Source organism: Falco cherrug, chromosome 15, assembly GCF_023634085.1.
Source record: "Falco cherrug isolate bFalChe1 chromosome 15, bFalChe1.pri, whole genome shotgun sequence".
In the NCBI taxonomy this organism is placed as follows: domain Eukaryota; kingdom Metazoa; phylum Chordata; class Aves; order Falconiformes; family Falconidae; genus Falco; species Falco cherrug.
The window spans coordinates 14,645,089-14,670,801 of record NC_073711.1 but is presented as its reverse complement, the minus strand read 5'-3'; the positions used below and the strand labels follow the sequence as shown (position 1 = coordinate 14,670,801).

The window sequence follows — 25,713 nt, the reverse complement described above, 5'->3', positions numbered from 1 at the left end:
GGCAGGGACCACGGGGATGGCCCCCCCACCAAGGCCCCGGACAGAAGAATACAGTACCTGGCAATATTTCTCTTCCCCACGTATCTGAAGTGAAATAAACACACCCTAGAAAGAAAATATGTATCCGTTACAGAATCTGCAGACCAGGGGTGAATCCAGAACATTTCACATCTATTCTGCCCTTGTCTGCAGACACACTCTGCTGTGCATGAAGGTTTGGGTCTGTGTTTACAAGTCACTTGACCTCACACCTCCTGCTTCCAAACCCTAAAGAATATCCCTGTCTCCTAACCCATCCGTTCCACCAAACCTGCTGCAAAGCGGAGGTTGTGGCGGTTACGGCAGGAGGCTGTGCCGTGAGCCCTGCTAGCCTATGGACTGAGCACAGGGCAGTGCTCCTTCACTTCACCTGCTCCCTCGATATACACCTCTTTCTCCTCAAGAGGAAGGAAAAGCATCTCATTACAACCTGGCCGGGCAGCTCTAGTGCTGCAGAGGACTGCGTGCACCCGGCGAGGCACACCAAGCCACATTCATGTCTTCGTCTTGGCCAGTGTTGCCCACCCAAAGGTGCAGTGCTTGAATCGCAGCCTCATGATACTCACTCCAGAAGCACAAGGACGTTGATCAGCTCTTGGGGGGAGAATTTGTTCCAGTAAGCTAAAAGAGTATCTGAAAGAAAAACACAACAGTGCACTGAGATTTTTAAAAAGTGGAAGGAGGACCTTACAGACAAAAACTGCCAGTGATGGCCTCTTGTCTTTCTGGCTGTCCCCCAGGGAGCAAAAGCCACCAACCTTCAGAGATCATCTTCACAATGTAGAGGTAGCACATCAGGAGCGTCCGGATCTCAAACTGGTCCAGCCGACTGCAGTGTGACACGCTGCTCCTCGTGGAGCTTCTGCGGATCTAACGGGACACGGAGGTGACGTGGAGGCCAGTGGCCCAGGTGCCTGGGCTGTGCCCAGCGAAGTGCCGTGCAGCAGCATGGGCACATCAACCCCGGCACACACCAGCCGTGCCAGCATTCCTCCTGTCCCCCACCATGTGCACCTCCCCAGCACCGTCCTGTGAGTCATTTCATCCTTTTTGGGTTACTGCCCAAGCAGTGATGAGTGGTCTGGGAATCCTGGACACATGGCTGGACATGCCTCTGCCCAGAAAAAAAATGTCTGCGCAGAGAACGATGACTTATTCAGCAAAACACACGGCAGCCCTGCTTTCACTTCCCCTGCTCCCTGCAGCGTCTAAGCTCCTGGACATTTTTAATGTCAGTTCTTGTCAAACAAAGTAGTTCATTCGCTGCCACAGTTTAAGGCGAGAATTCAACTTTTCGTTAAAGACACACATACACTTCAAGACATCATGTCAGTTACTTGATAAACCAGGAAATTTCAGCTCAAGAAACTCCCCCCTCCCCCTCCCCGATTTTTGGAGGTGCCTCCTTTTTTTTCCTCCTGCTTAGTGATTTAGGCAAAGATGAGTGAAATCCTGCTGGTGAGTCAATCTGTGCGGGAAAGGTTTGGGCATTCTGTGGCGGGAACAACTTCTAAAGCTTTCTTTTTTGCATTCTCTGTGCTCACCCTCGCCATACCCTCCAAAAAACGGATGCAATTAAACTCTAAGCAGGACACTTCTCCTAAAGCTGTGCCTCACATGTTTGGATAGCGATCCTCAGATTTTATTTGTTGTTTATTCGGGGACAGGCTGTGGATGTGAGTCATAATAAAACAGAATTAAACATTCAGTTTGGAGTTGGAGATACAGTGCTATAGCCAGAACTTTGCTGCTGACCACACCAAACTCTTCGAGTCGGCACACAACTCGGGGAACAGGTCCACCTCTGTAGAGCAGCATTAAAGCTGTGCTCCTCCACGTGGCATTGCTTTTACATGGTTTTGTGGACATTGCACTCCCTAACGGAAAAGCTGTTCCCAGCAACTCTGAAAAGCATGTTTGAGGACACAGAAGAGGACATCTAGCTATGGGGAAATGCTGAGCTGCAAGCAATAATACTTTCTGCAAACCCCACCAGAAGGGCTGAAGCATATACTCGGAGCTTCACTGAATATGAACAATTTGATAGTCAAGTGTTTGGCTATACTTGGTCTTGTAGCTTCATGATTCATGTGGGAGAGCTTGAAAGGCCCCACCTCTCCTAAGCATGTCAGGACACAGCCAGCAGGAGCCCAGATAATCTTTGCCTTGCTTGTGATAAGGGCCAAACTTTTTAAAGATGCATCAACGTTCACAGCAACCCAAGACATCTGGAAAGTGCCTTGAGGAAAACCAGGAGCTGGTTTGCACAAATATCTGATTTCCATGTGTGCAATCTGCCAACAAGGAGAGTACACCCTGTCTGAATAGTGTGGCCAGAGCTCTTTGTCGTGTGACCACGGTCACTTGTGCAAGTTTGGGGCTATGCTGATTTTCCTACAAACACCTCATCTTCTCTGGTCACTGGCAATCTCCTATCTTGGGGTGCTTTGCCTCCTAGCTGTGTGCGGACAAGAGTTCCCAGCACCATGCACCGGGCACCGGCCAGACCCAGACCCATCCCCACAGTGGAAGCATATCTGAGTATGAGTAAATGCCCCATCCATGGGAGCAGAGATTTTCCCCATGGATTTTGACTTTCATCTTTGAGAAGTAATTTGCCAACAGTAATATTTTTGGCTCAGAGATGTTTGAGGAGGGAAAACATACCAGACCAATGAGTCTGACCTCCTCTGTTAAACACGAAACTGTTTCCAAACAGAGACATTTATAAGCTGGCTTTTGAGAGTGTTACCATGGAGAATACCTTTTCCCTCCCCCTTATTTAACACAGCCCGCAGACTGGTACAGCGAGCACCGTTCTTTCCAACCCCAGATACGTTACATGTGCACTCTGATCTGGGGAACTGGTTGCTCCCTCCGAGTTCAGGGATCCCTTTGAGTCCTCTCGCTTCATTGCATGGCCATTTGGAAGTGCTGCTCCGCAGGCTGAAAAAAACCCAAACCCCACAATCAACCCCTTTGCACCCGCACTCAGAGCATCAAACAGTGACTGGAGGATGTGATTTGGACAGCACAGACGGGGCTTGCTGTTGAAAGCTGATTAATCTAGAAAGGCCAGTTGGCGTGACAACACATTCAGGGAAAATCACAGAGACTCTAAGAGGTCTATTGTCAGATGGCTATATTTCAGGTTTTGGGGTTGGTAATAGTTACATTCAAAATAAATGGGAAAGTTAAAGTTTAGAAAAATTGATTTACCTGGATCTTTGTCTGCAATCAGGCTGGATCTGTTTGAGGGGGATGCAAAACTGTACATGAATTCATCCCTGGATGCCTGTAAAGCATTATAAGGTTCTTGTGACCAATAGAAGTTAACACCTAATCTCTTGCAGAAGAGAATCGTGAAATAAAAAAGGCAAATCAGATCAGCTTTTAAAACTTAGATTAAAAGAAACACCCGCAATCTATTTCCTTACTTCTATAACAAGGACACAAATGACTTGGGGAGGAGTACAAAGAATAGCAGAACATATTGAAGTCAGTCACAGCAGGTTTTTTCCCTTTTGTTTTTCACCCATGTGAGTTACAAATTTTAATTGTTTTTCTCAAAAGTCTTTTTTGTTGTTGTTGTTTTGCCCCGAAAAAGGAGGAAAGTCTAGTCTGCAAGGCTAAACCCATCTGGGAACCACACACAACCCTCAGGCTGACGGGCAACTCCCCACAACAGCTGCTGGAGTCCGAGGCTGAGTCCTGCTGCAACTCATTGCACTTGGAGGGACTCCCCTCACCTCAGGGCACTACACATACTTTAGCATGGCAGTCACACAGGGGGTCTGAGGGAACAGCAGGACTGAGGAGGAGGGCAAAGAAGCATTGCTGGGCTTTACTCACAGGGCTGGAGGCAGCTGCACAGGAGTAGAGCGCCTCACGGCTGGCTACTCGCTGGAGGTTCTCCAGGAGCAGCCCAAACAGCGGCAGGTAGAGCTGGGCTATTTTTGCTTGCTGGTTCTGAAAAAAGACAGGGAAAAAAATGTAGGTAAGAGCCCAGGCTTCCAACAAGAGCCAAAACACATACACATCTGTCTCTCTCTCTCTCTCTCTCTATATATATATATATTTACACACTGTAGATGGTGTCTGAGGATATGGGTTGGTTTGTCTTCTCACCTCCTCTTCCAGAACCGCCAGGTATGTATTACCCTTCTAGCAGCAAGCTTGGGGCACATAGGGATTTTGGGGGCTGAATAATATTCCCCACCATACAGGATGTGTGACAAACTAAATCCCGGATTTCCAAACTCTTTAACTGGCAATTCACTTGCATAGCTCGATTTTTGAGTGCAACACCCAGGAGTAATGAAACAAAAACATTTGCTCCTCATCTAGTACTAGCTATTGCTTCCACTCAGATACTCTCCATAGAAAATGCTTCTAGTTAAAACAGTTTGTAGGAACAGATTAATTTGGATTAAGTGATACAGATAAAAAACGATCTGGTCAACGTTCTCTAAATGCAAGGCTCTGTTACATCAATTTTTTTTTTTGCTAAAAATTGTTAAATTGTTAAAATGCATTTGTTAAAAATGTTATTTGTAATTGTTAAAAATGGATTATCTTGGACTTTGCAGAAAAGGTTAAAAAAAAGAAATTTCAGGCTTGCAAACTGAATGGCACATATTGACCAATATAAGAATCCATTTTTTTCTTCTAATTCAGTAGGACAAAAGATAAATGGGTTGAGATGGGTTGAGAAGACCCTCTCTCAGCCACTGATGGAGCTGGGGTTTTTGACTGCAACAGCATGCTCAGCCTGTCCTGCCTGTGGCATGATTTTTTGCTTTGGTGTCTCAGCACACCAGCTGAGCATCCTGCCCCGGCTCCAGGCAGTCTCCTGGTCACTGCAGCCTGGAGCACAGCATGTGCACAAAAATCCAGTGGGACAATTTTAAGACAGGTGGTGTTTTTTGAGGAGGCAGGGAAAGCGCTGCCTGCCAAGGGGGCAAACGGCTCCTGAATTAGTGTGAGGGTTTTCAGACACCCAGAAGAGCAGAAACAGGCTGCCTCTGACCCAGTCTTGGCAGGGAGCTCACAAACCTCTCCTGAAATATCAAGCCTTGCCAACTACCAGGGGCCACGGTTTTGTTTCCAGGCTGTGCAAGTCACCACAGATCCTCACTGCAGAGAAAAGCAAGCCCACCTCCCGCTCAGCCCTTCCAAACAGGCGAGAAGGGAGAGGAGCTGGCTCTGGGTCCGTGCACGGTGCAGCAGCCCCGGGCACATTTGAGTTACTTCCAGGAGGCTGCCCACATTCTCAGATAAAACTTAGCAATGCAGCACGCTAGGAGCAATTTGAGGAGCTAAACTGTAAACAGAGGCATGTTTTCAGCCTAGAGCAAGGACAGGTAGTGTCTGCAGAGGTAGCTGGGCACTTTCAAGGACATATGGGTCAGCAGGGAGCAGCATCAAGAAAGAAAACAAGGCCATCTCCCAGTGTGACCAGAGAAAACTGAAAGCTACCACCCAGCGGAATTCCAGCATCTCATGAGAATCCACACATCCTCTCCTCTGATTCACCAATTATTAAAACATGCAGCTGACTTGCAACAGAGATCAGTCAGGCTTCCTAATTACAGTATGTTAATGCAGGATATTAATTTAAGCCCAAGACCAGAAGAACATTGGTGTTGCTTGATTTTGTTGAACTGCCTCTTGGCTAATGACACTCTCAAGTTCCTTAATGGCTGAGGGCTTTTTTATCTAAAATAGCATGAATAAGAGCACTGCAGTTATCTGACTGCACTGTTTGTGTTCCTAGATCATTTCTCAGAGCTATTACTATTATGCCAGAACTATTGGTTACTTACAACAGCTCCCTAAATAGCAATGAGAATACACTTGGTGTACCATCCAAAATTTAAAATTCTAACATGAGTTTTTTCACAAAATTCAAGAGCAGCATATTTAAAAGCCAACAAAATATGCCTGACCTTGTGCTGGTATCTGTTGTCGAAGGCATGCTTTATCAACAGATTTTTTAAGACTGAGATGGCTGTGTATCTGATATCGTAGTTGTCCTGCAAGGCAACAGAGGCTTCTCTGAGAAGCATCCCCACCAGGAAATGATGCCTGCAATACTCGTCAGTTAAACTGTATTCAAGATTTACATCTGAAAGAAATAGCAAGGCAATAGTTAAGGGAACTGTTCCAAGGATCTGTTCAGAGCAAGACAACGGTCATGTAAGCCACAACAGCACGCAAGTACGGTTCATCGCTCTCTGTCCTACAGTGCAATGATCTTTCAATAAGGCCTGAACTGACCACAGTTTTGTGCAACGCTGAGTTAAGTCATATCAAAGCACTTGGCATCTTCCAGTTCAGGCTAATCATTAATTTCAGCCCTCACTGTACAGCAGCAGCTAAAAGAAGTATTTCTGCAGTGCAATGCTTTACAAAGCTTACCGCTCCACAGAGTAATTAGTAAAGTCAGAGATGGATGCAATGGGAAAAGACAGCACGACTTACTGCCTGGGGCCTGTTTTGCTCCTGACTAGGGGTTATCCTGCAAATCCCCAAACTAGCCAGGCAGCGGAGGTGCCAGCCTCCACCAGGCAGCTGGGAGGGTGGTAACGGGCAGTGGAGATGGGGCATTTATCGCAGTTGCCCAGCCCTAGCAGTGCCTTCTCTGCAGCTTGTTCCACATCCTCTGAAAACCGCATTCCTTCTCACTAGGTCAGAGAGCAGAGAAAAGGCAAATACTCCTGCTGGGATGGGGGACGCAAACAAGGACATGGTGCCAAGCAACCACTACTGCATCCTCCAGCCAGGCTTTCCAGCCCCACTTCAAGGTCTGGGGAGCCAGGGCAGGGTTCCAGGCAGCTGCTTACCAGAAACTGCGAGACTCCTTAACCTTCCCACCAGCAGATATCAAACACACCCCTTAAAAACTGCACTGACTGCCAGGAGAAAGGCAGCTCAGTACCTAATCACCTTGGTTAACTGAACTTGTACCCTGTGTCTCATGTAGATTCAGGCTATATACTGTGATTGAAGGAGCGGCTGCTACAAGGGTAAGGCATCATTTCTGCTGAGGTGCCTGGATAATGCAGCAGAGAAGGGACAGAGACACAGATTTCAGTGCAGGGTGTGTGTGCACTCTGGTTGTTATGAATGACCTTGCTCTGACACCGTTAGCTCTGTCAGGCAACCCATAGACGTAATCAGAGCCACAACAGGCACCACTTGACTGTTGCTTTGAGCCTCCCAAAGGAATAACCCCAAAGCTGTGCATTCTTCCCCAAAGGGTACAAATGCTGTGTGCTCAGCTCAGACTTTTTTTTTTTTGAAAACCCCACAGGTGTGAATTTTTTTCTGGGGTAAGGCAGGGTGCATACACACAGCTTTGAAAATCCCAGCCAAAGGGTTCCAACAGCTCTGTGGCTGCAAAAGATATTTTTAAGTTTGTTGATTCATAAGTAGCATTTACTGGTTTGTGAAAGTCTGATTCAGAGGAAAGAGAAAGCAATCTGGAGCATTATCTGGCTTTCACTGTTAGTCATGTTAGCAAATGCCTAAGTGTCACACATCATGGTTATTTCATTAGTTGGATGCAAGCTAACTGATTGGAAGCAGCATATTTAATTTGACACTAGAGGATTCAGTGATCCCAGCTGGACCTACCTACTGAAGTGAACCGTTCCACAGCAAATGAAAAAAAATCTAATACACGTGTAAAAAGAAAAGTGACAAATGAAAAGACAGGGGGGAAAAAAAAACAACCAGGAATAAGTAATGTAAATTTTGGAGAAACAGGACAGTACATCATGTCTTAGTATTATTCATAAGGCTATTGCTTAACTCCCAGCTTCTGCCAGTCTCTTCGGTTCTTTGCTATCACAAGATTGCAATAACAATTTGTTGCTGGCTGTGAGGACAGGCTCAGGGGTTTGCTCTGGCTGATGAAACACACATGTCCCCTGCAGCAGGGACACAGACCAGCAACCAGGCCCTTATTAGCCGCGATGTTCCAGAGAAACTGCTCCAAGATGCAACAGGATGTGGCCACAGGGATGTGCTCTGCCTGCAGGCCTGGCTGCACCAGCTTCTGCTGCAGGAGCACCCCTCAGCCACCTTCTCAGCGCTATTCCTTCTTTTCCCAGAAACAGAGTACTAGGGAGCTGGGCATGTCCCCTCTGCTCATCCAAATAAGCTGATAAAGAGGTGAGGCACACCAGCAGGATACCTCCTCGGTGATGTGCACATCCTACCTCCCCACCTCTGAGCCCGCTGTCCCCTGTAGTCACAGGTCTGTCCATAAAACCAGACACGTTTGCAATGGAGATGCATCACAACATGTCCCTACCAGGGCAGGCAGAGCACAGGCACCACTGCAAAGGCACTTCTGCTACCCGAGGACAGGCTGCTCTGCTGTCAAGAGATGTGCGTGAACCTCAGCTGGTAGGTCCCAGTCACAGTGAGACAGATGCAAAGGTGAATGTTAACCAAGGAAGAGCATCCTTATGTTATCATGCCACTAATAAGCAACAGGGAAGCAGTGTGGCTGCTTTTCTCTCAGTCGTTTCTAGCAGTACACTTTGTTAAACTATGCCAGGCAAGTAGCCAAACTGATGTAAATGTAAGAGATTAACAGCTGGTCGTGAAAGCCCTAAGCAGTCAGAAATATACCAAAATAAGGGATACTTCACAGTTACTGCTGCTTCTGCCACTTGGATGTGTGTGGAACCACTTTGGGACTTGTATGGCTGCACCCTGAGGCACGACCAAACATCCCCTTGCCTCCATCAGAATAAATCATAGAATCGTAAATCCACTGGGCTTTCACGTGGGGGAATCCCAAACCTTACCCTCCTCTCCGGTACTTAACCTGGCCAGGCTGTTAGCACCCAAACCTGGCAATCTTTCTGTATTTATCCAGCACAGATGAGAAGCTGGGACCCAGAGGGAATGAGGTTATGCCTATAGCAACCCTAGCAGGCCGGTCAGGCTCGCTGCTGGGCTCAGCACTGCAGCCCGCTCATCACCGGGAGCAGAGCTGCAGCCACCCACGCTTGCATAGTGCTTCAGCTCAGCCCCTTGCCAACCCTGTTTGCCCTGTGGTGAGCAGCAGCAGGACCAAAGGGGACACCGTGTGACAGTGAGAGCAGCTTGGATACACAGGGGTGCCACAGTACCTACGCCCTTGGTACGCGCTAAGGATTGGGCATGGGCTCAACTTCTCCGCTGGCTGCCTTCAGCCCAGGCTTGAGTACAAGCTTGAACGCACCGTGCACTGCTCTACTCTTGCTCAAAATGAAAGCAGAAGGTAACGTAAATCACCTTCTTGTGGCCACAGAGAGCTGGCAGTGGAGCAGTGAATTCAATCTGTTCTCCTGTATCTCCATTCTCCACAGCGCTGACGGATGAGACGCCCTGCTTCTCAGGGGATGCTGGCACTTGTGGGAACAGAGGATTACACTTGCGCAACTTGTGTGTGCGCTGACATAGGGGAAGTTTCTTTCAGATATTGTTAGTCCCGTGCAAACTTAAATATAGGAAATACTGAAAGGACTGATTGCATGTCATTCTGGAACAAAATGATGTAAACCCGACAGAACAGCATCTTTTGCCGAGGTTAATGTAAATCAGGCTAACTAGAACATGAATTTCCTTGACATCAAACCAAATTCTATCTGGTCAGAAGCCATCAAGACTAATAAATTATAGCTCTCTAGCCAGTCTCTTGAGAAAGAACGTACCTTGAACTCTTTGCAGCTTGGGTTTGGAAAAGGTCATTGGTAAGTTCAGAGGAATATAGTGCTCGTGATTGCAAATCGTTTGAAGAAATTCAAATTTGTATTCAACCAGCAGCTGAAGAAAAAGACAAACATAAATTGTTTTCGGTTTGACCCATTTGCTTCCAGGTCAATGTGCTGCACAAGGACTGGGGAATCTAAATAGCATTTGATGAAACTCTGCGATAACTGGCAAATTTTTGTGTTGTTCCTCCTAAGTGTCGGCGCATGTGGCTGTCACTTGGGTCTTCTTTACCTTTTTCATCCAGACTATTAACCAATCTCTCCTTTAGTTCTGACTCTACACCATTTTAAAGCTTAGCTGCATAGAGGCTCTTGGCCCAGAGAAAGAGGTCTCTGCCTCCAGGAGACTCCGCAGGAACAGTGTCTAAAAGGGCCTCCAAGAGTCACATAAAATAATCACAATAGACCTTGCCTGACATGGATATGTAAAAGTGCAAACCACCTTTCAAGAAACATGCTGCTTACCTTAGGGTCTTTTGGGCTGAATCCAGAAATGTAATCATTTATCAAGTTAAAAACAAATCCTCTGTCCATAAAGGTCAAACAACGCTGGAGAAAAAAAAATAGCAACATGTGACCAATCATTAAAAATAAAAGCCATCATCCTAAATCGTCTCCATACTACTGTCCTGCCAGCAGTCAGATTTGATCCTCTGGGCTGCTGCTGACTTTCCAGAACACACTTGACCCTGTTTCTCTGAAATTGTTTGGATGATTTCATTTAAGACCCCAGTGGACAACAGAAATATTTAAAATAAGAGCGCACACATTTCCTCTCAGGGTTTGAACTGTTGCTAGGCACAGCTGAAGACACTAGACAACATACAGAGTATCACAGTCTCCCTCTTGGAAAGACGAAGTTTCTTTCCTAAAAAAAGTTATCCCCTCCAGAGTTTTTGTAATTGAAGAAACCAAAGAGAGGATTAAAGTACAAACACGTTTGTTTGCTTGTTGCTTCTTTCTGCTTTCCTTTTCTGATAAAAGCCTGGGAGAAGGAAAGAAACTGCTGACCTTTAGGAAGTTAGCCAAGCTAAAGTTGACATTCCTGGACTCTTCGGGGATTTCGTTATAGCGAATGGTCACGTGAGGAATGATGGCGAGCAGCAAGGAGTGGAGGGCATGCTGGTAGGACTCGGGGAACCGCTGGCCTCTGGGCAGCTGAAACCAAAAGCGCATCCTACGCTCAGTGCTACAAGCTGGGGAGAATCCAGTGCAGGCACAAGTTCCCTTTAGCATGTGATTATGTTGTATCCCAATAAAACATTGGCACAAAGCAAGCACTGGCTGAAACTACAGTAGTTAATAACAGAAAAGGAGGCTGCACAAGCCGTAAGGAGATCTGGAAATTTTAAACTAAAACTGAGAATGAAAAGGGGAAGAAGGGAAAAACTAAAGTCGAATAAAAGGAAAGATCTGGGTAGCTGTTCACTTGTCAGTTTTTGTTTTTTTTTAAATAAAGAGTTACATAGTTTTTTTTCAGAAAAACTTTTGGAGGAGAGTTTGTTTGTGATGGCTTTATAATGCAGCATCGAACTAATTTATTTTTACCTTGATTTTGTTTTCTTCCAGTAAGTACATTGCCATTGACTTTGCCAGTGCTTCAAAGAAAAACCACGAGTACTAGAATGAACAAAGAATACTATTATTTTTCTCAGCAGGACTGAACATGTTTGACAGCATCGGCAGTTGTTATGTGAGGAAACAGCAGTGTGGGAGGGAGGGCTCATGTTCAAACAGCATTTTGAAAGCATGGCTGGGCTTGCACAGCTGGCTTGGCATGGGTGCCTTTGCTACCTGGAGGAGTCCTGCCAGTCTTGGGGTGGGAACAGCCCCACCCCCTCTGCACCCCGATGCACCCTGCAAGGAGCCGGCAGAGTTTGGGGTGCAAGCCCTGCAAAGGCCCAGAAGAGAGGCAGAAACTCAGTCTGCCACCCGTGAGTCACCCCTCATGTGTGGTTTGAAGAAAATGGGTAAAACTGGCAAAATGAAAAGCCCTTTGCTGCGTCCTGCCATGGCTTTAACACAGCCAGGTTCCCTGCAAGAATTCCTCTCCGTTGTAAGGGGAGAACTTCAAGGACGCGTATGCAAGGAGTTGCAGTGGTAGCTTTGCTCCTGTGGTGGGTTTAGATGGGTGAAAGTGTTGGGCTTTATGCCAGACCCCCTTTTCCTCCCCTCCACCCTTGGCAGCCAAGTACTGTCAGTACTTTACCTTGAGTAGCTTATTGATGGCTAGAAAATCTGCTGACTGCTTCAAGATCGTGGCCATGGAAAGGACCAAGATTTCATGGGTCATCTTCGCCTGTGTGACACTGGGTTTCTCAGCTCGAAAGACATACTGAGGCAAGAGGAACAGTGTCAGCAGCGTGCCTGCTCCCAGCAGGGAGTTTTGCAGAGTGGTGTGTCGTGACTGACCTTTATGAAGGAGCGCAAGTAGTGGTCTAAACCTTCTTCATGGCACTTGGACACGATGTGCAGAAGAACCCTGGGGAGAAATGCGGTTTGTGTTCAGCATGCAATGCAAGGGCAAGTTCCTCCAGCTCACAAAAGCAGACACCATGTGTGTCCTGTCCGGCTCAACCCTAAAAGCCTCACTGCTGGCATAGCCTGATTTGCAGAGCCCATACTTGCAGGCTAGCACCCCTCAGAGCTCCTGTAGCTGCACCATCCTTGCCACAGCACAGCCCTTTGACAGAGCACTCGGAGCTGAGGTGGCCAAAGCCTCTTCTCCACTTCGGTGCTCGACCAGGTATCACCCAGACCGGCTGCCTTCAGTGCCTGAGGAGGCAAGGCGAAACATTTGTCTGCAGGGGACATATCCTAATCTTTGGCCTCCGTGTACTCCAGGGTTAAAGCCTGCCGCTACTTAAATTTATGTTGCAACGAGCATTAGGCACCTGAACAATGCTCAGGTGTCAGACGAGTCAAAGACAAAAATATGAATTTAATTATCTCTGCACCCAGTTCTCTGTGGCTGTATCCATGGACCTGATACACGGAGAGCAAGTTCCTTGCCGCTCCTGCACACACCACAGGCTCCTGCACACTGTACAGCTTGTCATGTGTGGAGTCTGCCCTCACTGGAGCCCTTTCCTAATGATAATACAAGTGACAATGAACAACTATACTACTACATCAAGTCTGCAAAACTAACACAGAAACCCCACAGGATCTCTGCTGAGAAGCAGAGGAAAAATTCTCCATCGTTGTTATACTCTGATACCTTCCTGCATCTCCTGAATTTATTAATTCTGCAAGGCTCTTTTTTACTGAATTTACAGAAGTCCCCGTGTCTTGGACCACATGGTGCAGGACTGTGTGTGCAACAGGCTCTACATCCCTGGAGGACCAGGGCTCAGGACCTGCATCCCTGGGGGGCCAGGGTTCAGCCTCTGACCTCTGATTTCACGGGAGCAAGACGTTTTTGGTACGTGGATGCACAGTACACCTCCTGGAGTCGGAGGAAGATCCCCACGGGGTGGCACCCAGCATCCCGCTTTGCACTGCAGCACTCCACAGAGGAAGAATCACAGAAGGAAGACGGATGTTTTAATGCATCCATCAGTTTCGGGGTGTCGTGGCCAGAGCTAGGCGGGGAAGATGGTTTTGCACCTTTTGCTCCCTGTGGGCCCTGCAGACGCCTGGGGACAGCAGCAGCTTTCCGCGGGGACCGGGCCCCGGCCGGTGCTGCCCTCTTGGGGCTGCCGGCACGGCCGAGCATCGCTCCGCAAGCCGCCGCCCCGTATTCTGAGCCAGCACAGAGGCGGCGATTCTGCAGCTCCAGGGGATTTTTAGCAACACTCCTGACACAAGGGACTAGCGAGGCTGGGGCATCGCTCCCGCAGGGAAACCACATCTGCTGCCTGCAGCTGGGACACGCTCGGGTGCTCTGGAGCCTTTTGCTGCCCCAATACCTTGGCTGACACAGCCATCCCCACCAGCCAACCCTTTTTCTTTTGAAAAACAAACCGGGAGTATCTTTAAAACACTGCATTTTTCCCCATGCAGCTCCCAGGAGAAGGGCCCCACGATGTCCCCCGTGCCACCCAGATGTGCCAGGGAAGGGAGCAGCTGGTGTGTCACAGCAGGCTCAGGACAGCAAGCAGCCAGGCAGGCGATGCTGCCACTCAGCACCTTGTACTGGGAAACCACACCCTGCTTTGCACTGTAGTTTGCGGCTTTGCGTTTGCAACTGAAGAAAACCGGATGGTTTACCCAACACTCACATGGTGCAGTTGACAGCTACTTCATCCTCCTGGGTCACATTTGTAAGGACTCTAAATAGTTGCATAAGAATTACAGGTAGAAACTGAATCATTACTTGGATCTCCATGGCGTGCAAACACTAAAACAAATGTTCAAAACACAGACACTTTTAGTTCAACATTTCGCAGATGTTAAATATTTATAGTCCACAGACATTTCTGTGGCAATAGGATAGGCATTAGCAAACGCTTCAGGGTGGGGGCTGCAGCCTGCCAGAGGACAGGCAGATTTGGACCCATGGCAGCACTCGCTGCCTGCCTTCCAGCTGACGGATCCCAGCTGCATGCCTTCGGGGAGCAACATGAATCCACTCATGGCACGCATTAATCTTCCTGTCAGATGTGCCCAGGCAGCTATGACTTAGCTGAAGGTCACATGCTACGATTTGACCCCAATAACCCAAAATTTAAGGCTCAAGTTTTGCTCCCAATTCTTCTCATCACTTCTGACGTTTTGTTGAAGTGACTCCCATTTTCACAAATGTCTTTGGAACAGGGAAACCTGATGCCAAATGACTTGCAGTGAGGCTCTTCCCTGAAGAGCATAGCTTGCTGTTGGAAATGGGATTTAAGTGACCTGGTGAAGGTCAAGATCATCCGGTTCATATGCTCTCCACCCACCTCACAGACTTCTCACGATACAAATCTAGGAAAGAGTGTGTTTCATTTTCAGTTTTCAAGCCTAATGAAAGGGTTTTAAATCTGTATCAGTTATTTAAATTACTGAAATGATTGAGGTATCGGTAGGTACGAAGCCCTCATTCGTGGTTAGCATGTAAATGATCCCCTGGCTGCAGGGTGCTGCGAGGTCACTGTGGCCGGGCAGGGCTGGGACCTGCTGAGCTCCTTGAGGAAATGCTCACAACAAAGCAACTGTTCCTTTAGTGCCTGGCTTCAAAACCTGCCATTATTTCTACTTCTTAAAATATTTTTACGTTATCTGAAACACACCTAGTAACTTTGTGAGGATAAATCCCCACTGCTGGGAGCTGAGCTGTTGCTACAGCACCACTCTCAAAAACAGGCAGTTGTTGAGGTGGGGGTTGTCTCTTCTCCCAAGCAACGAGCGATAGGACAAAAAGAAACGGCCTCAAGCTGTGCCAGGGAAGGTTTAGATTGGATATTGGGAAAAATTTCATCACTGAAAGGGCGCTCTGGCACTGGAACAGGCTGCCCAGGGAGATGGTTGAGTCACTGTCCCTGGAGGTGTTTAAACGACAGGTAGATGTGGCACTTAGGGACATGGTTTAGTAGTGGCCTTGGCAGTGCCAGGTTAATGGTTTGACTCTTAAAGGTCTTTTCCAACCTACACCATTCTATGATTCTATGGAAGTAAACAAGGACAGTAAGCAGCCAGCAAGTCTATTCTCTGCAGAAGCTGCTGCTGGACCTGCTCCAGGGCCCTTACTCATGCCGCAGTGATTGCCGAAAAGCTGGGTCTGGGTCACAGATCATCTGTGGTCAGATTTAACTGACTGATAATCTCACCAATCTTTTCCAGCCTGAAAAAAAAAAATATCCTGTTTTGAACGGATAATCCTAAAACCAAGGAATTGTGCTACAGTTCAAAGGTTTGAACCAGATCTAGGGCGGCAGGGGAGGAGTGTGCGAGCACACCAGGAGGAGGGTTTGCCATGAGCATGGCAGAGCGATGCTGGCTACTCGTTCTATCTGCTGTGAAAAGCAGTGGGAAGCAGCTCACAGGCAGCAGACAGTCGTGTCAGTAAGCAAAGGTAAGGTATTGCACAATGTGCTGGTACCAGTGGTGCAGCCAGTGCGCGTTCCTACAGGGCAGGGTCTGGGTGTTTACGGATGGTCTGTAAAAACACGAGGGAAGCCCACCGGCAGGCACTGTTCACCTTTAGGTATTTAACAAGCTCTCCTGGGACTTCCTTAGCTCCCGCCTGAACCAGCTGGCAGTACTGGAAGAATTTGTGCAAGTGCATGTCCTGGAAGAGACAAACAAGTTCAATGCAGCAACCTTAATATCTGTCAACCCCTACTACGCAGCTTACACTTGAAAATCTGTTGACTTGCCTGCAGCAGCAGGCCATGTCCCTAGCAAGCTCCATGTCACTACCAGAGGCACTCTTGGTCCCTGGCTGCCATCCCCCAGGACTTCAGTACTGCTCCCTGCCTTTTCCAATGTACCCAGTCACTGCCCATCCCCTGACTCCCAGCTAACACTGAGATTAAGCACCAAACTGCCAGAATTTTAACCAAACAGTTAAAATTCTCCTGTGGTTGCACTGCCCTGAGTCCCAATCGCCATCCAACGCTGGCCTGGAGCACCGGGAGCCCTCCTCTCCCGGCTGTGACTGACATTGCCATACTGACCTCCTACTGTCCACCTGAGGCTGACTCTCCTTCCTACTCCTCTCCCTCCTCCTTCAATTTAATTACTGGAGTATTTAACCCTGAAAAGTATCTGTAAATGCAGTTTGGTTGGGAGTGAAACGACTGTGCTGCTCTCAGTGCTGCACGGGATTAGTAAAACCCTAACCCAGATTACAGATGATGCTGAAAGCGAGTTGCTGTGATGTGAGTGCAGCTGACTACACCCAGCACAGGGCAACAAGCCCTGCCAAGGGCATTTCCCGGAGCAGTGCTGACAGGAGGTGCCCCAGGACATGTGATAGGGATCCTTGCTGCACATCACATGAAGCTTGGGGAAGTCTGTCACTACCCTAAAACAGCAGAACACACAAGGACATGGTAAAACAGCCTGAACTGGTTTCAAAGGGAAATCAGGACTTTTGTTTCCTTGTGTCTGCTGTTGTCAGGAAACTTTAAAAAAAAATTCAATAAGCAATCTGATATTTGGCAAAAATCTCTCATTTGCACCGCTTCTCTCTTTTGCATCATTGAAGTAGCTCATTTGCTCAAATGTCTCCTTGGTCCTGCCTAGTTACAGTGCAGCTGGCCAAGAAAACATCAGCCTCTCCCCAGGCTCATCCACTCCCAGCTGTCTCTCACATCCAGAGGAGCAGATCCCTGCAAGTAATCCCAGACCAGCTCCTACAGAAGTATCTCAGTGCTGCTCTGCAAACACCAGGTACCTCTTTCCCATAGCACCTACAGCACAGCAGTAGTAGAGATACAGCAATTGCTTCCTCTGCATTTGTGTTGAAAATCTTTTAAGAGTGAGGTGCTCAACTTACCTGGGTGTAAATGGTTGAGTCCAAATGGATTCTGATTTTAAAGAGTGGCTTTGCTCCATCCACCCACTTCGCATCCACGCTGGGCTGCTGTGAACAGACAACATTCAAATACTTGATTTCAGACTGCAGTGAGAAGGTGGCTCTGTGCAGACAGATGCCTGGTCAGAAGGTACAGGCTGCGGTGGGAGAAGGGGTTCCCCCCAAGCACAAACACCAGCGACCTGACTGCAGCAGGGCAGAGGCGTCCCTGCGAGGACATGCACGCAGAGCACATCCCCACGCTCCTGCTCTGTGCCACTGCCCCAGCCCAGTTCAGCCTGGCACAAAAATATTCTATGCAATCTACATAACCACAGAAAGTGGAATTAAAAGTGCCCTGTCTCCCGTCCCTAAGAACCTTAAGTTTTGGGGGCTGCCCTGCAGTAGGGCTCTCTTCAGCTGAGCAGAGAACCAACAGACCGCCCAGAACTTCCAGCGGTAACAAAAGCTCAGCTTTCCTCTTCCTTTTACATTTAAGTCCATTTTAAATGGCTTCTTACCTTTCGTGACTCCGTGTCCCCAAGACCCAGGTAGCCAGGTGGAAGGTTGGATGAAACCGGCAAATGCCGCTCCAGGGTGACAATCCGCCCATCCTTCAGCAACGGGACCCAAGCGTATCCCACTGCAGAGTGGACCAGAGTTAGCAGAGACACAGCTATACCTGTTTAGCTCAAGCTCCAAAAAGAGCTGTGTCTCACCCTGAGAAAATCAAACTCGCAGCTGTGCCGCGGCCTCAGCGAGGCTGGGATCGGCTGGGTCAGCCTTGTTAAAGCACATTTTAGCTGGTGACTTGGTGAACGATACTCAAGACACAGCACAACCAAGATCAGGAGTGGGTTTGAGGGGTAGATAACAGTGCGTGAGCCACGGCTGGGCATCATGACGAGCATCCTTCAGTCGCCTGAGGACAGGCTGCACGGAGAGGCAGCCCAACCCGTGGGACCTGGGTGCACTCAGTCCCTTACACATCCCTGGTTTTGGTAGGATCAGCCCCTGAGGCCCTGATCTAGCATCAAGTTTTTGTTGGTGACCTGAGTGACAATAGCTCATTCATGCAAGCCAAGTCAAGAACACGCCGAAATAGCTGTCAGATTGCAGCAAAAATGAACTTTAGTATGCAATAAAAGCGATGTGTTTTATTCCAGTGTAGACGTGTGAATTGTACTAGGTTGCTTTCAAAAAAGAAAATTCAGATAGGCTAGTATTTTAATCAAATATTTCTTCATGTCCCTACATCCATTTTATCTTGGACTTCTACATTCCAACAGAAGTAATATAAGCATTGAACATACCTTGAGTTTCAACGGTGTCCTGTTTTTTCGATGTTGCCTTTGTATTAATTTCACAGCTGACATGATAGAAGGTGAAAAGCAAATGATGCTTTTGATGGAGGTGAATTGGAAGCTCAATTTTAATCTAAAATGATACCATGATAGATAAGACTGTATTTTTAGTTGTGGAGTAATATTTTAAGTTCTATTTTATTTCAGAAATGCTATGTTGCATGCAGTTACACAAGACACATTCCTACCCATCTTAAACAACTCCTGCCTAATGTGTTCATCACATTTACACATTACTTATTAATGGGGGTGTGTGATTGGAGTGCACAAAGCATGACAGTAAAGACAGCAGAAAACAAACTGGCATTAAAAATTGACAAAGTCTCTGGCTCTGCTGAGCCCTTCTACTGAGGCAAAGGGCTGGCGATTATTTTTACCCGTATTTCACCCAGCCCTGGAAAAAGAGGTATCCTGAAAGGCCCCTTGGCTTTGTAGCATCCAGGAAAAACTGTTATTTCCCACTATTTTGTTTTACCTCGTCGTAGAACTCTGGACTCTGGTTGTGATGCAGCACGGCAGCATATGCATTTGTGGTCAGGAGAGGGCCTCCAGGTTTGCCATATATACACTAGAAACACAAATGAAAAGCTGCGTTCAGGGTTGCTGCTACCCTAAATTAGCTGGCCAAATTAGAACAGCGAGCATGGAAACTCAGTGCTTTCCTACCGTCCTGCTCAGCCCGGCTGGCACACAGCGAGCAAATGGCAGCCCCGTTAGCCGGCACCTACCTTTAACGGCCTGGCATCAGCTTCATCTGAATCCCTGAACTCGACACAGACAGCAATATTCCTTGCCTGGAATGAGGGAGAACAGGAGGATGAGCCATCGCTACAGGTCAGCAGCATCAGCCCAGAGGCCGCTGAGCCTGGCTGCAGCCTGCTCCGCGGGTCACTCACCTTTGCAAACACCTTCTGGTTCTCATACTTCAAGTGCAAGGGGTAGACGTAGAGGTGGTTTTTGTAGACAGTGAAGGGATAACAGTATTTTGCAACTTCTGGGACAAGCTCCTCCACTTCAACTGCAATGTCCTCGCAGTTCTTCTCAAAAGGCTTTATAGGAATATAAGAAGCCGTGACACAATCTGGAAGAGAAGGAAAGCTTGGGTAAGTGCGCACCCCGCAAACATGGGAAGTACAGCCCATGTGAAAGGAAATTTGTGGGTCTGAAACTCTTCAAGCACGCAGTCCTCTTCACACCAGACGAGGCAGCAGGACTTGGACCACTCCCATTGAAATGATGAAGGGAAAATTCTCCCCTTGATCGTGCAACACCTGTGGTCCCCAACTGCATTAGCAATATTGAGAAAAGAGGGGTGGATGGGCACCACAGGGCTCTGCTCTCCTTGCCAGTGGGGACTGCAGAAGTGGCACTTTCCTGCAGCTCTGGGCAAAGTCAAAGGGTCTTGTGAATAACCCACGTCTGGGTAGGGACAGCTGCTCTGCCCAGGACCTGCACCTTGAGTCTTCCAGGAATGTGACCCATCAAGTTCCTGTTTTATCATGCAGACATCACCTGACTCAAGCAGACAGGCTGCTGAGATGATGCCTTGATACTGGTATCTCAAAGTGTGTCAGTCCCACTGCATCAGTCCTTTTCCACTCTCTGCTTCAGAAAGATGTTTGTTTCCGAACACCAGTGCACAACCCCTGCCTAATTCACTGGGACTCACATCCACCGTGAGGGAGAGTTCATCTCAAGTAATGGCCTTTCAAAGAACAGAAAAATTAAGTCACCAGAAAAGCCTTTTGGACAGGGAAGCAGACGACAGAACCTGTGACAGGAGCTGCCAAAGGCCCATGGAGTGACACTGAACATATAACGAGTCTTTTCTTTGCCTCGGTTTCTTAAAATGCGAAGTAAAAAATGACACTGACCATATGTTTGTGAAGCCCTCTGGCGTTAGGGATCAAAAATGTTATATAAGATTAGTATAATAATAATAATAATAATAATAATAATAATAATAATAATAATAATAATAATAATAATAATAATAATAATAATAATAATAATAATAATAATAAATAAAACCAGCAAAAGCAGGCAGGTAGCTTCCTTTAGATTTAGGATGTGATGGTCAAACTGCAAAGCAGATGCACCTCTCAGGTAAACCTCTGCACTTGGACCACATCCCTCCACAGAATCCATTGGAAAGACTTACAAGTCCGTGGTTGTGCTGTATTACTCATTTCTCATTGCAGCCCCGAGATACTCCTGTTAATGAAACAGCAAAACTCCCCATAGAAGCATTAACTCCTGAGGCTAGAGCCATCAGCATTTATTTTAAGATGCAAGATCCTTACTTGTGAAGTCCAGCGGGATGTCTTTGATGACGATATTTAGCTGGGCTGGAATGACCTGTAGTTTTGTCTTCTCTGGTCTGTGTTAGGGAGAAAGGAACAAGAGTGTGAACCTTGAAAGCTCAGGTGCTGAGCACATCAGCAGTGCTTTTTGTTACCCTCTGAGTATTTTAGATCATCTCATGCTTATGCTTAACTGTTTAAAAATTATATTAAAATGCCTGCTTAGTCTCTGCACCGGTCTGTTACACTTACTTCTTATACTCTGCTAAAAGCTTCAGCATATCTTCATTAGAGAGTTTGCCGCTGTCTTGCTTGTACAGAGGTGAGAATTTTCCTTCAGCATCAAGAGTGCCTTGGGAGTCTTTGAAAACTGGTCTGCAGAAAAGAAGAGACACATTTATTAAATGTTGGCAGATATGCAGACACTGAGGTCATTGACAGATCAGGCTGAAGGGCAGTTTATCAGGCAAGAGGTTCACTGGCCTGTGACTGCTCTGAACACCGCTAGACTTCCCGATCACTCTCCCATCCTCATGTGGTGCTTAGACCTCACACAGACTGCAATCCATCGTGTCACACTACATTGTGTGGGACATCACCCATTTCCCTTCTCCCCAGCCAGGTGAGAAGGACATACACAGCCCAGTTCCAAGCCTGGTCCCCAGGCGCAAACGTCCTTCTAACCCCTTCCCACTAACACCAAGTGGTAAAGTATCTTCCTAACTGCACATGGGGTCAGAGCATGGAAACCCTCCTAAGAAAGGAGTGTGCAATGAAGACCAGTCTCAGGAGATACATCAGCTTCCTCCTGAAAACCCAGAGCAGGAGACTGGACTCTGCCCTGGATGAATATCAGCATCTTTACCCTTGAATATAAAGGCTGCGGGTATCTGTAGAATAAGAACATTAAAGCATCTGTACTCCCTCTCCGAGAAAACACCTCCCTTTGAAACCCAGAGGGAAACTGTTCCAGGGATGCAAAACAATACAGCTCCCCGCAGCTGGGCACTCAACTTCTTGTTCTCCAAATGCAGCTCTTTACCCAGCAGGAACAAATTTGAAGAGCCCACCAAAGCCCATGCCCACACAGAGCCCACCACTAGGCTGAGGCATCACTTGAACGAGGGCTGAGGCGCTGCACAGGCTGTGTGCTGGCTCCCAGCAGCAACCTACATCCCCAAAACACCATCCCAAAGCTAAGCAGCCAGTGTCACAGGAAAATCTAGCTCAAGAATACACATTGCAAGCTGCATACCACTGAATCTCAGCCCACTGCGAAGGTCATCTGGTGTTCCCATGTCATTACCATCCCTTTTGTTAGTACCAAAGAAGAATTTAGCAACAGGAGGCAGTGGCAGAGGGATGAACTCGCCTTCAGGCCTTCCTCTGACTTAAGATTTAAGGGATTAGCACTGATGTAGTTTATCGGTCCCAGTAAAAGAACAGAGAGGGACTGGGATCACTATCTCCAGTCATTCTGAAGAACATTAATTAAAGCAGAGTCTAAGATGGGAGACAAACCCCAGCTTACTGCCACCGCCAGGCCAGGACACCCTCCGCTCTCACCCTGTCCCTGGCAATGGCTGATGCCAGGAGGGAACTGCTGTGCCAATTCCCACACCGATTCCCGCAGTAGCACGGGACAGTGTAATTCATCTTCAGGAATGTTCTGTCCTGATAGCAGTAGCTACAGGTCAGCAGGAAGGTTACTGTCTTCCCAGCACTGTTTACTTTTTAATATTTTGTTTCTAATTCTAGATGGAACATTTCAGGCCGATCCCCATTCTGCCTTGGGAATTGAAGCCAGATTCTGCCCTCGGCTGCAACTCCACTGACTCCAGTCACTTGGCCCGTTGCCCACTCGGCCGGATCGTGTCCCGGATAACTGGCAGCAGCAGCTCCCACCACGGCCAAAGCGCAGCCCACCGTGACCAACCTGGCAGCCCAGCCGAACGGCATCCTGTACTGCCCCAGACGGCTGCACACCTGCTTGGCCACCTTATGGACCTTCTGGGCAGTCTGCAAAACACAAGAGAGGTCAGTGTGTGCCCTGGCTTCCACGCTGCCCTGGAAAAGGAATAAAGAGTGCTGCACTCTCCAGGGAGGAGAAACTCTCTGTACTGCACACCGCACAGCTCCCCAGGCACACCGCACAACAGTCACTCAAGCAGCCAACAGGCATCCCTGTCCATCACTTCACACACGCACACACACACACACCCCCACCCCCAATTATTACTTTTGCAAAGCAATAGCAAACATGTTGTGGGCACAGTCAAATTAAAACTCCTCTTGATTCTGCATTAAACTGTCAGGATATTTTATTTATTATTTATGTATTACTAGTATTTTTTTTTTCCAATGGGTATTAGTTTATTTTCCAAAACTGACCGTAATTAGCTCATCCTATACAGACTTGCAAAGCGTGCTGAGGGAATGCCATCACATACCAGGCGTTCCATACATTGATCTTCCTATCAGGGACTAATTTTGACTGGCTGCAGCATGGCAGCATCAGCTCCACCCGGTATGCAGCGACTGGTGCCACCGGCATCACCAGGTCCCCTCCCTGACCACCCTTTGCATAAGTTTCCCCATATGATCATGGCACTCTGCGCAGAGCAAGACGGAGGCAGGGTGAGCAGAATCAAGTGCAAAGCCCACGTTTTGCTGCTACTAAAACATCACTGTTCCCAGTGGGAGTGAGCTGGGACCAGTCCAAGACACTGCGTGTAGCACCTTTTAGCAGTGCAGCCTGTTTCTCTGGGGATGGAGTGTCCTAGTTTTTTGCTGCCAGCCCAGACTTTGCTTCGTGGTCACCCTGCCCCAGCTGCTCGGCTCAAAATCCTCCGCCTCTTTCCGAGGGAAGGAACCAAATCCCCCAGGACAGCCCAGCTGAAGCCAGCCTGGGAACACAGCAAGTGGCAGAATGGATGAAGACCAATACGGGCCAGAAAGAAGCTGAAGAGCAGCAGAAACAGCCCAAGTTTCAGACCACACTGCTCCCTGCAGCAGCAGGCAGCATCACTAAGTACATACCCCCACGGCCCCATCCAATACCTTCCCTGGGTCCGAGTTTTTCATGTACGGCTCTGCACAGTGTGTAATGCTGCCCTGCAGCACCTTCTCCACACGGGCCACCAGGAAGATCTCCACGTGTGGGTCAGTCACAGAGAAAACGCCCTGCAACAGATACAGAGTAGGCTGTCAGAGAGCAGGAAACCCTTACTTGCACCGCGGCGTTTGGCCCCAGTCATCTCGCTGTCCCTTCCCACAGCCCAAACAGACCCTGCTCAGGTCACTGCTATGGATGGGCCATGGGGGCTCACAAGGCTTGAACATGGTCAAGTCCTGGAAAACTCTACTTGGTGCTTTGCCCATTGCCGCCAGTGAGCCTGAAGTGGTAATCTGCTTGAGACACCGACCGAAACCCCACCGCTCAAGAGAAAAGCTGACTGCTGCCTCTCCACAGTGCACAGCAACACAGTGCAACTCTACCGAACAGGCACAGCTCAACAGAGACACAGAACGAGGAGAAAAATCAGTTCTTCACCCGTTTTATGTAGCGCAGGCATGACTCGGGGATGCCGTGCACAAAGCTCTCGCCTGGCGAACGTCCCTTGGTTCCCTCCGCTCCAGACGCAGAGCTATCCAGAAGCATGTCACGGACAGACGGAGGGTTCAAGTCCACATGAAAGTCAGCTGAAATCTTGCAATTATTTTTCAGGTCAAATAATGCCAAACTTAGGAAAAAGGGCTCCACCTGGAAATTTGATTGAATATATGTGTCAAGAAAAAAACGCATGCTACAGGCTCAAGAGTACCGACATACATTGCCTTCCCTGCTAGGTTTGCCTTCAGCACCTGTTTGTTCCTTTAGTTTTGCACGCCAGCATTTTAGATAATTCTTACAGACGATCCATGTTTATTTGCTTTATAAATACATAAACTCGTATTTTACCCGCACCTTCTTGCATTTTGATCCCGTCAATTTGAACAAAGCTACTTTAAAACCATCAATGAAATGTAAAGAATGAAATCCATAGGGGTTTTTATATAAGTGATAAACTATGAAGTTAGGAAAATGACCCAATCAGAGCTGTTTATCCTTTGCATTGAGAAAGGAAACAACTTAAGAGTGTTTACGTTCACACGCCAAGGACCACTTCACTTGTTGTCCAAAGTCAATCAGCTCTGGATGACCCAACTCAAGACACTCAAAATGTTCCTCAGCTGCTCTGTGCCGGATGGCACAGGAGCAAGGTTAGCTCTCCGAACCAGGAAAGCTCAAATACAAGGCTAACACTGCTGAGGAACTGCATGTGCGAAATCTGCCAAGTCATTTGTAGCTATTGACCTTGAGAGCACAAGGCAAGTGGCAATAATTTCATGTATGTTTAATTCAAAAATCCTAGCAGGCGTGCGTCCGCGTAAGAAAAAAAAAAATAAAAATGAAGGCCTGAAGATAAGACTGTAGTTTGTCCAAGACATTACAGCATAACTTGAAGGCATTATAACAATAGTAAAAATGTGCTGATGAAGTCTGACTCTGGGCCTGATTAAAGACGATTAAGAAGAATCTCTGTTATCAGCAATGCATTCATCCACTGGGAGTTACTGAGGAGAATGAGCCTGGTGTGCTAGCTGTGAGCTGCCAGTACGAAACCATCACAAAAAAGCCTCTGCAGTCCTAACTGGCATCAGGCAAGGTACCATCGGCAAAGATCAGTGCCAGTGCCGCTGCCCCCCCGCCGTGCTATCTGCTGCTCTGGCACCCTTGCTCGAAAGGCTGA

At 47.8% G+C, this 25,713-nt stretch overlaps 1 protein-coding gene across 4 annotated transcripts in view; it reads right to left on the bottom strand.

The window, feature by feature from the left end:
* Positions 1-25,713, bottom strand: part of DOCK11 (dedicator of cytokinesis 11) — an 85,295-nt gene that overhangs the window by 26,503 nt on the left and 33,079 nt on the right. For 2 of the 4 annotated variants that reach the window (XM_055727231.1, XM_055727234.1), the window contains exons 12-38: positions 24,474-24,683; positions 23,981-24,103; positions 22,857-22,939; positions 21,173-21,295; positions 20,921-20,997; positions 19,514-19,698; positions 19,346-19,411; positions 19,093-19,185; positions 18,567-18,690; positions 17,775-17,896; positions 17,236-17,322; positions 15,934-16,023; positions 14,036-14,154; positions 12,225-12,294; positions 12,022-12,147; positions 11,361-11,432; positions 10,824-10,970; positions 10,278-10,361; positions 9,753-9,864; positions 7,678-7,716; positions 5,988-6,166; positions 3,892-4,008; positions 3,259-3,334; positions 2,882-2,985; positions 798-909; positions 606-672; positions 58-105 (exon numbers count right to left, since the gene is read on the bottom strand). In XM_055727231.1, coding sequence (XP_055583206.1) covers positions 58-105; positions 606-672; positions 798-909; positions 2,882-2,985; positions 3,259-3,334; positions 3,892-4,008; positions 5,988-6,166; positions 7,678-7,716; positions 9,753-9,864; positions 10,278-10,361; positions 10,824-10,970; positions 11,361-11,432; positions 12,022-12,147; positions 12,225-12,294; positions 14,036-14,154; positions 15,934-16,023; positions 17,236-17,322; positions 17,775-17,896; positions 18,567-18,690; positions 19,093-19,185; positions 19,346-19,411; positions 19,514-19,698; positions 20,921-20,997; positions 21,173-21,295; positions 22,857-22,939; positions 23,981-24,103; positions 24,474-24,683 — 2,855 coding nt within the window. The remainder of the gene's footprint in view (positions 1-57; positions 106-605; positions 673-797; positions 910-2,881; positions 2,986-3,258; positions 3,335-3,891; positions 4,009-5,987; positions 6,167-7,677; positions 7,717-9,752; positions 9,865-10,277; positions 10,362-10,823; positions 10,971-11,360; positions 11,433-12,021; positions 12,148-12,224; positions 12,295-14,035; positions 14,155-15,933; positions 16,024-17,235; positions 17,323-17,774; positions 17,897-18,566; positions 18,691-19,092; positions 19,186-19,345; positions 19,412-19,513; positions 19,699-20,920; positions 20,998-21,172; positions 21,296-22,856; positions 22,940-23,980; positions 24,104-24,473; positions 24,684-25,713) is intronic. The other 2 variants (XM_055727232.1, XM_055727233.1) reach the window with 2 other exon arrangements.